The 16531-nt window shown below is 46.7% G+C and overlaps 1 protein-coding gene across 11 annotated transcripts in view; it reads right to left on the bottom strand.

Annotated features, from left to right (window-relative positions):
* arid4b (AT-rich interaction domain 4B) overlaps positions 1-16531 on the bottom strand; it is a 212280-nt gene that overhangs the window by 67283 nt on the left and 128466 nt on the right. For all 11 annotated transcript variants that reach the window (XM_090201726.1, XM_090201728.1, XM_090201729.1 and 8 more), the window contains exons 15-16: positions 16061-16310; positions 14348-14595 (exon numbers count right to left, since the gene is read on the bottom strand). In XM_090201726.1, coding sequence (XP_090057852.1) covers positions 14348-14595; positions 16061-16310 — 498 coding nt within the window. The remainder of the gene's footprint in view (positions 1-14347; positions 14596-16060; positions 16311-16531) is intronic.

The following is a 16531-nucleotide window of genomic DNA, read 5'->3' as shown; positions in this document are numbered from 1 at the left end:
CCATAACCTCCAAGCCACTACTACTAAATAACCCCCAAAGACTACAAGCCACTACTACTAAATAACCCCCCTAGCCTCCAAGCCAGTACTACTAAATAACCCCCCCTAGCCTCCAAGCCACTACTACTAAATAACCCCCCTAGCCTCCAAGCCACTACTACTAAATAATCCCCCTAGCCTCAAAGCCACTACTACTAAAATAACCCCCAGCCTTCAAGCCACTACTACTAAGTAACCCCCCAGCCTCCAAGCCACTACTACTAAATAGCCCCCTAGCCTCCTCAACCTCCAAGCCACTACTACTAAATAACCCCTCTAGCCTCCTAAACCTCCAAGCCACAACTACTAAATAACCCCCTAGCCTCCAAGCCACTACTACTAAATAACCCCCCAGCCTCCATGCCACTACTACTAAATAACCTCCCTAGCCTCCAAGCCACTACTACTAAATAACCCCCTAGCCTCCAAGCCACTACTACTAAATAACCCCCCTAGCCTCCAAGCCACTACTACTAAATAATCCCCCTAGCCTCAAAGCCACTACTACTAAAATAACCCCCAGCCTTCAAGCCACTACTACTAAGTAACCCCCCAGCCTCCAAGCCACTACTACTAAATAGCCCCCCTAGCCTCCTCAACCTCCAAGCCACTACTACTAAATAACCCCCTAGCCTCCAAGCCACTACTACTAAATAACCCCCCTAGCCTCCAAGCCACTACTACTAAATAATCCCCCTAGCCTCAAAGCCACTACTACTAAAATAACCCCCAGCCTTCAAGCCACTACTACTAAATAATCCCCCTAGCCTCAAAGCCACTACTACTAAAATAACCCCCACTCTCCAAGCCACTACTACTAAGTAACCCCCCAGCCTTCAAGCCACTACTACTAAATAGCCCCCAATCCTTCAAGCCACAACTACTAAATAACCCCCCTAGCCTCCAAGCCACTACTACTAAATAACCCCCCAGCCTCCAAGCCACAACTACAATATAACACCCCAGCCTCCTCAACCTCCAAGCCACTACAACTAAATAACCCCCAATCCTTCAAGCCACAACTACTAAATAACCCCCCTAGCCTCCAAGCCACTACTACTAAATAACCCCCCAGGCTCCAAGCCACTACTACTAAATAACCCCCCAGCCTCCAAGCAACTACTACTAAATAACCCCCTAGCCACCTCAACCTCCAAGCCACTACTACTAAATAACCCCCCTAGCCTCCAAGCCACTACTACTAAATAACCCCCCTAGCCTCCATGCCACTACTACTAAATAACCCCGATAGCCTCCAAGCCACTACTACTAAATAACCCCCCCTAGCCTTCAAGCCACTACTACTAAATAATCCCCCTAGCCTCAAAGCCACTACTACTAAAATAACCCCCAGCCTTCAAGCCACTACTACTAAGTAACCCCCTAGCCTCCAAGCCACTACTACTAAATAGCCCCCCTAGCCTCCTCAACCTCCAAGCCACTACTGCTAAATAACCCCTCTAGCCTCCTCAACCTCCAAGCCACAACTACTAAATAACCCCCTAGCCTCCAAGCCACTACTACTAAATAACCCCCCAGCCTCCAAGCCACTATTACTAAATAACCTCCCTAGCCTCCAAGCCACTACTACTAAATAACCCCCAGCCTCCAAGCCACTACAACTAAATAACCCACCTAGCCTCCAAGCCACTACTACTAAATAACCCCGATAGCCTCCAAGCCACGAGTACTAAATAACCCCCATAACCTCCAAGCCACTACTACTAAATAACCCCATAGCCTCCAAGCCACTACTACTAAATAACCCCCCTAGCCTCCAAGCCACTACTACTAAATAACCCCCCTAGCCTCCAAGCCACTACTACTAAATAACCCCCCTAGCCTCCAAGCCACTACTACTAAATAATCCCCCTAGCCTCAAAGCCACTACTACTAAAATAACCCCCAGCCTTCAAGCCACTACTACTAAGTAACCGCCCAGCCTCCAAGCCACTACTACTAAATAGCTCCCTAGCCTCCTCAACCTCCAAGCCACTACTACTAAATAACCCCTCTAGCCTCCTAAACCTCCAAGCCACAACTACTAAATAACCCCCTAGCCTCCAAGCCACTACTACTAAATAACCCCCCAGCCTCCAAGCCACTACTACTAAATAACCCCCCAGCCTCCAAGCCACTACAACTAAATAACCCCCCTATTCTCCAAGCCACTACTACTAAATAACCCCCTAGCCTCCAAGCCACTACTACTAAATAACCCCCCTAGCCTCCAAGCCACTACTACTAAATAATCCCCCTAGCCTCAAAGCCACTACTACTAAAATAACCCCCAGCCTTCAAGCCACTACTACTAAGTAACCTCCCAGCCTCCAAGCCACTACTACTAAATAGCCCCCCTAGCCTCCTCAACCTCCAAGCCACTACTACTAAATAACCCCCTAGCCTCCAAGCCACTACTACTAAATAACCCCCATAGCCTCCAAGCCACTACTACTAAATAATCCCCCTAGCCTCAAAGCCACTACTACTAAAATAACCCCCAGCCTTCAAGCCACTACTACTAAATAACCCCCCTAGCCTCCAAGCCACTACTACTAAATAATCCCCCTAGCCTCAAAGCCACTACTACTAAAATAACCCCCAGCCTTCAAGCCACTACTACTAAATAGCCCCCAATCCTTCAAGCCACAACTACTAAATAACCCCCCTAGCCTCCAAGCCACTACTACTAAATAACCCCCCAGCCTCCAAGCCACTACTACCAAATAACCCCCCAGCCTCCAAGCAACTACTACTAAATAACCCCCTAGCCACCTCAACCTCCAAGCCACTACTACTAAATAACCCCCATAGCCTCCAAGCCACTACTACTAAATAACCCCCATAGCCTCCAAGCCACTACTACTAAATAACCCCCATAGCCTCCAAGCCACGAGTACTAAATAACCCCCCTAGCCTCCAAGCCACTACTACTAAATAACCCCCCTAGCCTCCAAGCCACAACTACTAAATAACCCCCATAGCCTCCAAGCCACGAGTACTAAATAACCCCCATAACCTCCAAGCCACTACTACTAAATAACCCCCATAGCCTCAAAGACACTACTACTAAATAACCCCTCTAGCCTCCAAGCCACTACTACTAAATAACCCCCCTAGCCTCCAAGCCACTACTACTAAATAATCCCCCTAGCCTCAAAGCCACTACTACTAAGTAACCCCCCAGCCTCCAAGCCACTACTACTAAATAGCCCCCTAGCCTCCTCAACCTCCAAGCCACTACTACTAAATAACCCCTCTAGCCTCCTAAACCTCCAAGCCACAACTACTAAATAACCCCCTAGCCTCCAAGCCACTACTACTAAATAACCCCCCAGCCTCCAAGCCACTACTACTAAATAACCTCCCTAGCCTCCAAGCCACTACTACTAAATAACCCCCCAGCCTCCAAGCCACTACAACTAAATAACCCCCCTAGCCTCCAAGCCACTACTACTAAATAACCCCCTAGCCTCCAAGCCACTACTACTAAATAACCCCCCTAGCCTCCAAGCCACTACTACTAAATAGTCCCCCTAGCCTCAAAGCCACTACTACTAAAATAACCCCCAGCCTTCAAGCCACTACTACTAAGTAACCCCCCAGCCTCCAAGCCACTACTACTAAATAGCCCCCTAAATAACCCCCTAGCCTCCAAGCCACTACTACTAAATAACCCCCCTAGCCTCCAAGCCACTACTACTAAATAATCCCCCTAGCCTCCAAGCCACTACTACTAAATAATCCCCCTAGCCTCAAAGCCACTACTACTAAAATAACCCCCACTCTCCAAGCCACTACTACTAAGTAACCCCCCAGCCTTCAAGCCACTACTACTAAATAGCCCCCAATCCTTCAAGCCACAACTACTAAATAACCCCCTAGCCTCCAAGCCACTACTACTAAATAACCCCCCAGCCTCCAAGCCACAACTACAATATAACCCCCCAGCCTCCTCAACCTCCAAGCCACTACAACTAAATAACCCCCAATCCTTCAAGCCACAACTACTAAATAACCCCCCTAGCCTCCAAGCCACTACTACTAAATAACCCCCCAGCCTCCAAGCCACTACTACTAAATAACCCCCCAGACTCCAAGCAACTACTACTAAATAACCCCCTAGCCACCTCAACCTCCAAGCCACTACTACTAAATAACCCCCCTAGCCTCCAAGCCACTACTACTAAATAACCCCCCTAGCCTCCATGCCACTACTACTAAATAACCCCCCTAGCCTCCAAGCCACAACTACTAAATAACCCCCATAGCCTCCAAGCCACTACTACTAAATAACCCCCCTAGCCTCCAAGCCACTACTACTAAATAACCCCCCTAGCCTCCAAGCCACTACTACTAAATAACCCCCCTAACCTCCAAGCCACTACTACTAAATAACCCCCCTAGCCTCCAAGCCACTACTACTAAATACCCCCCCCTAGCCTCCAAGCCACTACTACTAAATAACCCCCCTAGCCTCCAAGCCACTACTACTAAATAACCCCCCTAGCCTCCAAGCCACTACTACTAAATAACCCCGATAGCCTCCAAGCCACGAGTACTAAATAACCCCCCTAGCCTCCAAGCCACTACTACTAAATAACCCCCCCTAGCCTTCAAGCCACTACTACTAAATAATCCCCCTAGCCTCAAAGCCACTACTACTAAAATAACCCCCAGCCTTCAAGCCACTACTACTAAGTAACCCCCTAGCCTCCAAGCCACTACTACTAAATAGCCCCCCTAGCCTCCTCAACCTCCAAGCCACTACTACTAAATAACCCCCCTAGCCTCCAAGCCACTACAAATAAATAACCCCCTAGCCTCCAAGCCACTACTACTAAATAGCCCCCCTAGCCTCCTCAACCTCCAAGCCACTACTGCTAAATAACCCCTCTAGCCTCCTCAACCTCCAAGCCACAACTACTAAATAACCCCCTAGCCTCCAAGCCACTACTACTAAATAACCCCCCAGCCTCCAAGCCACTATTACTAAATAACCTCCCTAGCCTCCAAGCCACTACTACTAAATAACCCCCCTAGCCTCCAAGCCACTACTACTAAATAACCCCCCTAGCCTCCAAGCCACTACTACTAAATAACCCCCCTAGCCTCCAAGCCACTACTACTAAATAACCCCCCTAGCCTCCAAGCCACTACTACTAAATAACCCCCCTAGCCTCCAAGCCACTACTACTAAATAACCCCCCCTAGCCTCCAAGCCACTACTACTAAATAACCCCCCTAGCCTCCAAGCCACTACTACTAAATAGCCCCCCTAGCCTCCTCAACCTCCAAGCCACTACTACTAAATAACCCCCTAGCCTCCAAGCCACTACTACTAAATAACCCCCAGCCTCCAAGCCACTACTACTAAATAACCTCCCTAGCCTCCAAGCCACTACTACTAAATAACCCCCCAGCCTCCAAGCCACTACAACTAAATAACCCCCCTAGCCTCCAAGCCACTACTACTAAATAACCCCCTAGCCTCCAAGCCACTACTACTAAATAATCCACCTAGCCTCAAAGCCACTACTACTAAAATAACCCCCAGCCTTCAAGCCACTACTACTAAGTAACCCCCCAGCCTCCAAGCCACTACTACTAAATAGCCCCCCTAGCCTCCTCAACCTCCAAGCCACTACTACTAAATAACCCCTCTAGCCTCCTCAACCTCCAAGCCACAACTACTAAATAACCCCCTAGCCTCCAAGCCACTACTACTAAATAACCCCCCAGCCTCCAAGCCACTACTACTAAATAACCCCCTAGCCTCCAAGCCACTACTACTAAATAACCCCCATAGCCTCCAAGCCACTACTACTAAATACCCCCCTAGCCTCTTCAACCTCCAAGCCACTACTACTAAATAACTCCCAATCCTTCAAGCCACAACTACTAAATAACCCCCAATCCTTCAAGCCACAACTACTAAATAACCCCCCTAGCCTCCAAGCCACTACAACTAAATAACCCACAATCCTTCAAGCCACAACTACTAAATAACCCCCTAGCCTCCAAGCCACTAGTACTAAATACCCCCCCTAGCCTCCAAGCCACTAGTACTAAATAACCCCCCTAGCCTCCAAGCCACTACAACTAAATAACCCCCAATCCTTCAAGCCACAACTACTAAATAACCCCACTAGCCTCCAAGCCACAACTACTAAATAACCCCCCTAGCCTCCAAGCCACTACAACTAAATAACCCCCATAGCCTACCCAACCCTCAGGTCTTGTCTCCAGTGGTCATCAGCCTGCTTCCTAACCCTCTCTTCTTCCTTTTTCGATAAATATTCATAATTGGGACAGTATCAGCGTTATAATACATAAATACCACTATGCTACAAAGACTTCCTTTATAAAAACCATACATTATCTAGCCTAGGTCTGGTCCTATACGGACTTATCATTACAGCTAACCTTCATCATCCAGACACCACATACCCATCACAACTCATTTGCACTCATTGACTTTAGGTTTCGGTTGAGTTGTAGTAGGTATAACAGCCACAAGGGGGTGCTATAGTACACAGTCAGAGCTGGAGAGAGGGGAGGGGTGGTGGGAAGGGTTTCAGGACACTGAGGAAGATTATGCAGGTTGGCACAGCAAAGCACAGCTTAGCGGCACAGCAGTTTGAGGCTGTTGCAGCGTGCAGACGCAGTAGTAACGTGAGACAGGAAGTACAGTCAACATGTCCAAATCCAGGTCAACGCCCACAACTAGGGCTGTGACTGTCATGGAGTTTTGTATGATGGTTATTGGTCAGACAAATGACTGCGGTTACAGCTATAACTGTTAAAATATCACACCATTCAATATGTGCTCTGATTTATTGATTCAACTCAACTGACATTTAAAAAAAATACAAAAGTATGAGCTACATCAGTTAACATCATTCTACGTTACCATGGAAATCATTGCATCACAATACCAGGCAGCCATTGCGAGTTTACCAGTCATATTGCCGGAGGTAAGCGGTTCCCATACAATTCATTCTATTTTCATGTGCGCTGCTGCAGGGAGGGGCTTGTTGCCTGGGCAACCGAAGACTCGCTTGCTACAACAAAGTTTCCATGTTACTGCAGAAACGGACTCAACAGCACAAATGCCCAGGCCGTCTTCAGTCAGCTGTTCTGTTCCACAGAAAAAAACGACTACTGCTGCCACACATGAACATGCAGACTTCTCATATGAAGTACGGCAGTAAAGTCCGGGAACCACGTCAAGCATTTCAAATCAACTGAGAGCCAACAGGGCGTCCTAGCTCACATGGTCTGCTCTGTTCCAAGCAGGACACTCACTGAGCCTTGTTAAATACCGCCTTCTCTCTTCTCCTCTGTCCACAGTGAACCTACAGCAACACAACTATGCCTACAGTACTGACAGGTGGGTCTGTCCCTTCACAATCAACCTCAGTACATTTTAGTCACCAGAACTAAACGTCTCAGTTTTGGCACAACAGGAAATCCTACTTCCCACTCTATGGATAATAAAGATGACTGCCTAAATGGGTCATCGCCAAACTGCCCTCTACTTCCTAAATACGTTTTGACAAGTAGCAGAGAAATTGACAAGATAACAAGACGCCGGTGTAGAGCGCCGGCTACAAGACGCCGGACAAGATGCCGGACAAGACGCCAGACAAGACACCAGACAAGACGCCGGTGTAGAGCGCCGGGCTACAAGACGCCGGACAAGATGCCGGACAAGACGCCAGACAAGACACCAGACAAGACGCCGGTGTAGAGTGCCGGCTACAAGACGCCGGACAAGACGCCGGACAAGACGCCGGACAAGACGCCAGACAAGACACCAGACAAGACGCCGGTGTAGAGTGCCGGCTACAAGACGCCGGACAAGATGCCGGACAAGACGCCAGACAAGACACCAGACAAGACGCCGGTGTAGAGTGCCGGCTACAAGACGCCGGACAAGATGCCAGACAAGACGCCAGACAAGACACCAGACAAGACGCCGGTGTAGAGTGCCGGCTACAAGACGCCGGACAAGACGCCGGACAAGACACCAGACAAGACGCCGGTGTAGAGTGCCGGCTACAAGACGCCGGACAAGACGCCGGTGTAGAGTGCCAGCTACAAGACGCCGGTGTAGAGTGCCAGCTACAAGACGCCGGTGTAGAGTGCCAGCTACAAGACGCCGGTGTAGAGTGCCAGCTACAAGACGCCGGACAAGACGCCGGACAAGACGCCGGTGTAGAGTGCCAGCTACAAGACGCCGGTGTAGAGTGCCAGCTACAAGACGCCGGTGTAGAGTGCCAGCTACAAGACGCTGGTGTAGAGTGCCAGCTACAAGACGCCGGACAAGACGCCGGTGTAGAGTGCCTGTTACAAGACGCCGGTGTAGAGTGCCGGCTACAAGACGCCGGTGTAGAGTGCCGGCTTTTATTTAACTAGGCAAGTCAGTTAAGAACAAATTCTTATTTTCAATGACAGCCTAGGAACAGTGGGTTAACTGCCTGTTCAGGGGCAGAACGACAGATTTGTACCTTGTCAGCTCGGGGATTTGAACTTGCAACCTTCCGGTTACTAGTCCAGCGCTCTAACCACTAGGCTACCCTGCTGCCGGTGTACAGCGCTGTTATGGACAGTAATTCATAACACGATAACGACAAGTTGAACGATAAATGTGCACTGGCAATTTTTTATTACATTACCCTTACAACTACTACTCTGAATGTTGCAGTCATCAATTGTCCCATTAGCAATAGCTCATATTAGCAGACTTAAAATTTCACATTACTCTGGTAAAAGCTACTTATCGCCATTATCAATATCAGTAAAACGTCCTCGATTGGTTGGGTCGGTGTGGATCATTTTTTGGTTTATCGACCCAGCTCTACCCTGGATGTCTCGTTCAAGTAGGATCAGATATGGACTCCACAAACCCTGGTGACTCATTCATGCTTCAGTCTCTTTCTCGTTTAAAACAGAATTGAACTGGAGAACCAACTTCTCTCAAAGAAAATGTCATATGTGACATAGAAACATTTATTCCAGTATTGTCCAAAGTCATTATTGTCCAAAACTGATTTGAAGTCAGTATTGTCCAAAACTGATTTGAAGTCAGTATTGTCCAAAACTGATTTGAAGTCAGCATTGTACCAAAACTGATTTGAAGTCAGTATTGTCCAAAACTGATTTGAAGTCAGTATTGTCCAAAACTGATTTGAAGTCAGTATTGTCCAAAACTGATTTGAAGTCAGTATTGTCCAAAACTGATTTGAAGTCAGTATTGTACCAAAACTGATTTGAAGTCAGTATTGTCCAAAACTGATTTGAAGTCAGTATTGTCCAAAACTGATTTGAAGTCAGTATTGTCCAAAACTGATTTGAAGTCAGTATTGTCCAAAACTGATTTGAAGTCAGTATTGTCCAAAACTGATTTGAAGTCAGTATTGTCCAAAACTGATTTGAAGTCAGTATTGTCCAAAACTGATTTGAAGTCAGTATTGTCCAAAACTGATTTGAAGTCGGTATTGTCCAAAACTGATTTGAAGTCAGTATTGTACCAAAACTGATTTGAAGTCAGTATTGTCCAAAACTGATTTGAAGTCAGTATTGTCCAAAACTGATTTGAAGTCAGTATTGTCCAAAACTGATTTGAAGTCAGTATTGTCCAAAACTGATTTGAAGTCAGTATTGTACCAAAACTGATTTGAAGTCAGTATTGTCCAAAACTGATTTGAAGTCAGTATTGTCCAAAACTGATTTGAAGTCAGTATTGTCCAAAACTGATTTGAAGTCAGTATTGTCCAAAACTGAATTTAAGTCAGTATTGTACCAAAACTGATTTGAAGTCAGTATTGTCCAAAACTGATTTGAAGTCAGTATTGTCCAAAACTGATTTGATTTCAACAATGATCACTAACACATGATACATAACAGATTTTATTCCAGATCAAAACGAGGCTTAGGTGGCAGAGGGCGTGGCAGAGGTGACCCATTTTGGTAGAGTCGAGAAATGTGAGCATTTTTAAGCTAATTTCCTGTGATTCTACAACATTCTCCATGGAGTTGAGATACATTTTTAAAGCTAAGATCTTCGAATTCTACACATTTGGCAGTTTCAAAGCTAATTTCCTGTGATTCTACAATATTCTTCATGGAGTTGCAAGAAAACAGTTTTTAATTACATTTCCTGCCATCCCATTTTACCGCAGCTACTCTACTGTGTTCTTTTGTTCAAACAAAATAACAAAATCAAAACTGCCAAAATCATTGTTATTGAAATGTTTTATTGTCCCTGATTGTCTATATTTTATTTTGGTGATTGTTTCGTTCTTAAAGTTTATATATTAAAAAGATATAGGTCTATTATAAGTTTCTACATACTTTATATCTGGGTTTTAGTCATTTAAGTTTACACTGAAAACGCTTAACCGTTGATTTATTGTATTTAATTATTATTCACTGTTCGGGCCCAAGGATTTCAATGGCATTAGACAGCATGTCAGACATTTACTTGAGACATACTGTACCAAACATCGTAGCTAGATGTAAAATAGCGTGAGTAAAACCTCCTCTGCAAAAAAAAAAAACGTCAAAATTAATTACAGATTTCTTGAGTCATCTTAAATTCATTCTGACAATTTTCAGGAAGTGATAATGGCTTTGTTCATATGGTGTCTCATGGGGGACAAACATTAGCAACTGCCACATCGAACCACACCTCTAACACTGAAATCTCGTTTTTCTTAAAGAATCCAGTCAAAACAAAATAAATGTCATTCTTTTGATAGATATTGTCATTCTCTTCCTTTACAAATAACTGGCTCAGATGCAGGACTAAACACAGCAAGAGGATATTGTCCTGATGTTTTTGTTCAAGTAGAAAATCGTCTAGAATACAACAAGGGTCAGAATGAAAACCAGAGCTCTGCAGTTGACTAGCTGACTGGGCAGCCTCAGCCGCGTGTCTGCCTAAACAGTCCTAATGAACGGAGAGATGGAAAAACAGAGATGGAGAGACAGAGATGTACCACAGCATGCACTTTAAATAGAGTAGAGGCCGTCAAGATTTTAGTACTTAGAGCCGTCCCTGCTGCGGGCACTGGCTGAGACATGAAGAGGGGCACAGAAACTGTACTAGTGGGGCACAGAGGATAGAGGGGTAGTAGAGCAGAGCTCAGCCAGAACAATAGAGGGTAGAGGGGTAGTAGAGTAGAGCTCAGCCAGAACAATAGAGAGTAGAGGGGTTGTAGAGTAGAGCTCAGCCAGAACAATAGAGGGGCAGTAGAGCTCATCCATAACAATAGAGGGGCAGTAGAGCTCAGCCAGAACAATAAACGGGCAGTAAAGCTCAGCTAGAACAATAGAGGGGCAGTAGAGCTCAGCCAGAACAATAGACGGGAAGTAGAGCTCAGCTAGAACAATAGAGGGGCAGTAGAGCTCAGCTAGAACAATAGAGGGGCAGTAGAGCTCAGCTAGAACAATAGAGGGGCAGTAGAGCTCAGCCAGAACAATAAACGGGCAGTAGAGCTCAGCTAGAACAATAGAGGGGCAGTAGAGCTCAGCTAGAACATTAAACGGGCAGTAGAGCTCAGCTAGAACAATAGAGGGGCAGTAGAGCTCAGCTAGAACAATATAGGGGCAGTAGAGCTCAACCAGAACAATAGACGGGCAGTAGAGCTCAGCTAGAACAATAGAGGGGCAGTAGAGCTCAGCCAGAACAATAGAGAGTAGAGGGGTAGTAGAGTAGAGCTCAGCCAGAACAATAGAGGGGCAGTAGAACTCATCCAGAAGAATATAGGGGCAGTAGAGCTCAGCCAGAACAATAGAGAGTAGAGGGGTAGTAGAGTAGAGCTCAGCTAGAACAATAGAGGGGCAGTAGAGCTCAGCCAGAACAATAAATGGGCAGTAGAGCTCAGCTAGAACAATAGAGGGGCAGTAGAGCTCAGCTAGAACAATAAACGGTCAGTAGAGCTCAGCTAGAACAATAGAGGGGCAGTAGAGCTCAGCTAGAACAATAGAGGGGCAGTAGAGCTCAGCCAGAACAATAGAGAGTAGAGGGGTAGTAGAGTAGAGCTCAGCCAGAACAATAGAGGGGCAGTAGAACTCATCCAGAACAATAGAGGGGCAGTAGAGCTCAGCCAGAACAATAGACGGGAAGTAGAGCTCAGCTAGAACAATAGAGGGGCAGTAGAGCTCAGCCAGAACAATAAATGGGCAGAAGAGCTCAACCAGAACAATAGACGGGCAGTAGAGCTCAGCTAGAACAATAGAGGGGCAGTAGAGCACAGCAAGAACAATAGAGAGTAGAGGGGTAGTAGAGTAGAGCTCAGCCAGAACAATAGAGAGTAGAGGGGTAGTAGAGTAGAGCTCAGCCAGAACAATAGAGGGGCAGTAGAGCAGATCTCAGCCAGAACAATAGAGGGTGGAGGGGTAGTAGAGTAGAGCTCAGCCAGAACAATAGAGGGTGAAGGGGTAGTAGAGTATAGCTCAGCCAGAACAATAGAGGGGCAGTAGAGCTCAGCTAGAACAATCGAGGCAGTAGAGTAGAGCTCAGCCAGAACATTAGATGGGCAGTAGAGTTTAGCCAGAACAATATAGGGGCAGTAGAGCACAGCCAGAACAATAGAGGGGTAGTAGAGCAGAGCTCAGCCAGAACAATAGAGGGGTAGTAGAGCAGAGCTCAGCCAGAACAATAGAGGGTAGAGGGGCAGTAAAGCAGAGCTCAGCCAGAACAATAGAGGGTAGAGGTGTAGTAGAGTAGAGCTCAGCCAGAACAATAGAGAGTAGAGGTGTAGTAGAGTAGAGCTCAGCCAGAATAATAGAGAGTAGAGGTGTAGTAGAGTAGAGCTCAGCCAGAACAATAGAGAGTAGAGGTGTAGTAGAGTAGAGCTCAGCCAGAACAATAGAGAGTAGAGGTATAGTAGAGTAGAGCTCAGCCAGAACAATAGAGAGTAGAGGGGCAGTAAAGCAGAGCTCAGCCAGAACAATAGAGGGGTAGTAGAGCTCAGCCAGAACAATAGAGGGTAGAGGGGCAGTAAAGCAGAGCCCATCCAGGGTAATAGAGGGGTAGTAGAGCAGAGCCCAGCCAGGGTAATAGAGGGGTAGTAGAGCAGAGCCCAGCCAGGGTAATAGAGAGGTAGTAGAGCAGAGCTCAGCCAGAACAATAGAGGGGTAGTAGAGCAGAGCTCAGCCAGAACAATAGAGAGTAGAGGGGCAGTAAAGCAGAGCCCAGCCAGAACAATAGAGAGTAGAGGTGTAGTAGAGTAGAGCTCAGCCAGAACAATAGAGAGTAGAGGGGCAGTAGAGTAGAGCTCAGTCTGAACAATAGAGAGTAGAGGGGCAGTAGCAGAGCTCAGCCAGAACAATAGAGGGGTAGTAGAACAGAGCCCAGCCAGAACAATAGAGAGTAGAGGGGCAGTAGCAGAGCTCAGCCAGCAGCCAGAACAATAGAGGGGCAGTAGAGCTCAGCCAGAACAATAGAGGGGTAGTAGAACAGAGCTCAGCTTGAACAATAGAGGGTAGAGGGGCAGTAAAGCAGAGCTCAGCCAGCAGCCAGAACAATAGAGGGGCAGTAGAGCTCAGCCAGAACAATAGAGGGTAGATGGGCAGTAAAGCAGAGCCCAGCCAGGGTAATAGAGGGGTAGTAGAGCAGAGCCCAGCCAGGGTAATAGAGGGGTAGTAGAGCAGAGCCCAGCCAGGGTAATAGAGGGGTAGTAGAGCAGAGCCCAGCCAGGGTCCAGGAGGGAAGCTGCCGGTCTACAGCAGGTTAACCGTGGTTAAAGAGGGTCAACTACCTAATGAAGCTAGCTAGCAGACTCACAGCCGCAACTCTTTAGCTGACAGGGAATGCCTATAGAATTATGTCATTACGTTTAAGGCAACATAAGTATCAAGAGTGAAAAATATATATTTCAAATGGAAAATGCTATTTTTGCATAGATACCGAGTACTGGCATATTCCATGTTCTTTGCTCTTTCAAGGACCTGTCTTCTGCTACTGATTAATGTTCTACAATAATTGGAAGTGTAGTTAATGAATACACGACTGAATGATATCGGGTCTACTATTCCAACAGAACGTCGTTGAACCCGATCGGCTGAAGACTTCCACAAATACAGACACATCCTAAGGATATCACCACTAGGGTTGCAAAATTCCAGAAACTTCCCTAAATAAGCTTTTCCAGAAATCCTGGTCTGAAGATCCCCTTCCTCCAACCAGGATTTCCTGGTGATTTTAGGAAAGTTTCTGTAATTGTGCCCCCCCCCCCCCCCCCCCATCAACAGCACAGTCTACAAACCCCAGCCCCAGGGGGATAGAACCACCTACCCAGAGCCAGAAATGTCCTCCTCCTTCCCAGCCTCCTGCTCCTCATCGTAAGGCTCCAGCTTCACTCCCTCATCTCTGAGGCGAGCAAATGAAGGGCCGTCTTCATCATCAGAGCCGTGCTTGTGATGGTCGTTTCCTTCCTCATCATCAACACCATCATCATCATCACCACCTTCTCTCTCAGCCTTCTGCTGCTCAGCCTTCAGAGATTCCAGCTCCGGTTTGTTCCGGGTGAGCTCAGTCTCCTCCTGTGGGGAGGGATATGATGTCCTTACTTCATACCCTGTTAATCAATCATTATACTACCTCACGCTAAACATGATCCTGATGCCAAAGATGCTAAAGATGATCCTGACGCCAAAGATGATCCTGAAGCTAAAGATGATCCTGATGCCAAAGATGCTAAAGATGATCCTGACGCCAAAGATGATCCTGAAGCTAAAGATGATCCTGAAGCTAAAGATGATCCTGATGCCAAAGATGCTAAAGATTATCCTGACGCCAAAGATGATCCTGAAGCCAAAGATGATCCTGACGCCAAAGATGATCCTGACGCCAAAGATGATCCTGAAGCCAAAGATGATCCTGACGCTAAAGATGATCCTGACGCTAAAGATGATCCTGATGCCAAAGATGCTAAGATGATCCTGACGCTAAAGATGATCCTGACGCTAAAGATGATCCTGATGCCAAAGATGATCCTGATGCTAAAGATGATCCTGATGCCAAAAATGCTAAAGATGATCCTGACACTAAAGATGATCCTGACGCTAAAGATGATCCTGACGCTAAAGATGATCCTGATGCCAAAGATGATCCTGACGCTAAAGATGATCCTGACGCTAAAGATGATCCTGACGCTAAAGATGATCCTGATGCCAAAGATGATCCTGATGCTAAAGATGATCCTGATGCCAAAAATGCTAAAGATGATCCTGACACTAAAGATGATCCTGACGCTAAAGAGGATCCTGATGCCAAAGATGATCCTGATGCAAAAGATGATCCTGACGCTAAAGATGATCCTGATGCTAAAGATGATCCTGATGCCAAAAATGCTAAAGAGGATCCTGACGCTAAAGATGATCCTGACGCTAAAGATGATCCTGATGCAAAAGATGATCCTGACGCTAAAGATGATCTTGATGTTAAAGATGATCCTGATGCTAAAGATGATCCTGACGCTAAAGATGATCTTGATGTTAAAGATGATCCTGATGCTAAAGAGGATCCTGATGCCAAAGATGCTAAGATGATCATGACGCTAAAGATGATCCTGATGCCAAAGATGATCCTGATGCTAAAAAGGATCCTGATGCCAAAGATGCTAAGATGATCCTGACGCTAAAGATGATCCTGACGCTAAAGATGATCCTGATGCCAAAGATGATCCTGATGCTAAAGATGATCCTGACGCTCAAGATGATCCTGACGCTAAAGAGGATCCTGATGCCAAAGATGATCCTGATGCAAAAGATGATCCTGATGCTAAAGATGATCCAGATGCCAAAAATGCTAAAGAGGATCCTGACGCTAAAGATGATCCTGACGCTAAAGATGATCCTGATGCAAAAGATGATCCTGATGCAAAAGATGATCCTGACGCTAAAGATGATCCTGATGTTGTTGGGAACTGGGATGGGTGCTTATACTGACAGCAAGAGAGAGAGAGAGAGAGAGAGAGAGGGGGGGGGGGGGGGGAGAGTCCAGTACCTTGCAGACGATGGGCTGAGTGCTGCTGGTCTCTGAGCAGCACAGGTTCTCTCTCTCAGAGTAGCAGGCTTTCCGTTTCTGCTCCTCTGCTGAGCTTGATGAGGCTACAGGGGGGACAGAACAGTCTCCCCCTGCCTCCCCCGTCTCCCCCTCAGCCTTGCCCCCCTCTGCCTTGGGCTGCTTCAGTGGAAGGTCCATGCGGAATGTGATGGCGCAGGAGGTGCAGTACTCCTCAAACCCATACAGGTACCTGAGGAGGATTACCACACCATAACAACAATACAGGTACCTGAGGAGAATTACAACACCATAACAACAATACAGGTACCTGAGGAGGATTACCACACCATAACAACAATACAGGTACCTGAGGATTACCATCACACCATAACAACAATACAGGTACCCGAGGATTACCACCACACCATAACAACAATATCGGTACCTGAGGAGGATTACCACCACACCATA

Source organism: Oncorhynchus mykiss, chromosome 16, assembly GCF_057628025.1.
Source record: "Oncorhynchus mykiss isolate SJ-2025 chromosome 16, ASM5762802v1, whole genome shotgun sequence".
Lineage (NCBI taxonomy): Eukaryota > Metazoa > Chordata > Actinopteri > Salmoniformes > Salmonidae > Oncorhynchus > Oncorhynchus mykiss.
This window is presented reverse-complemented; position numbering and strand designations above follow the sequence as displayed.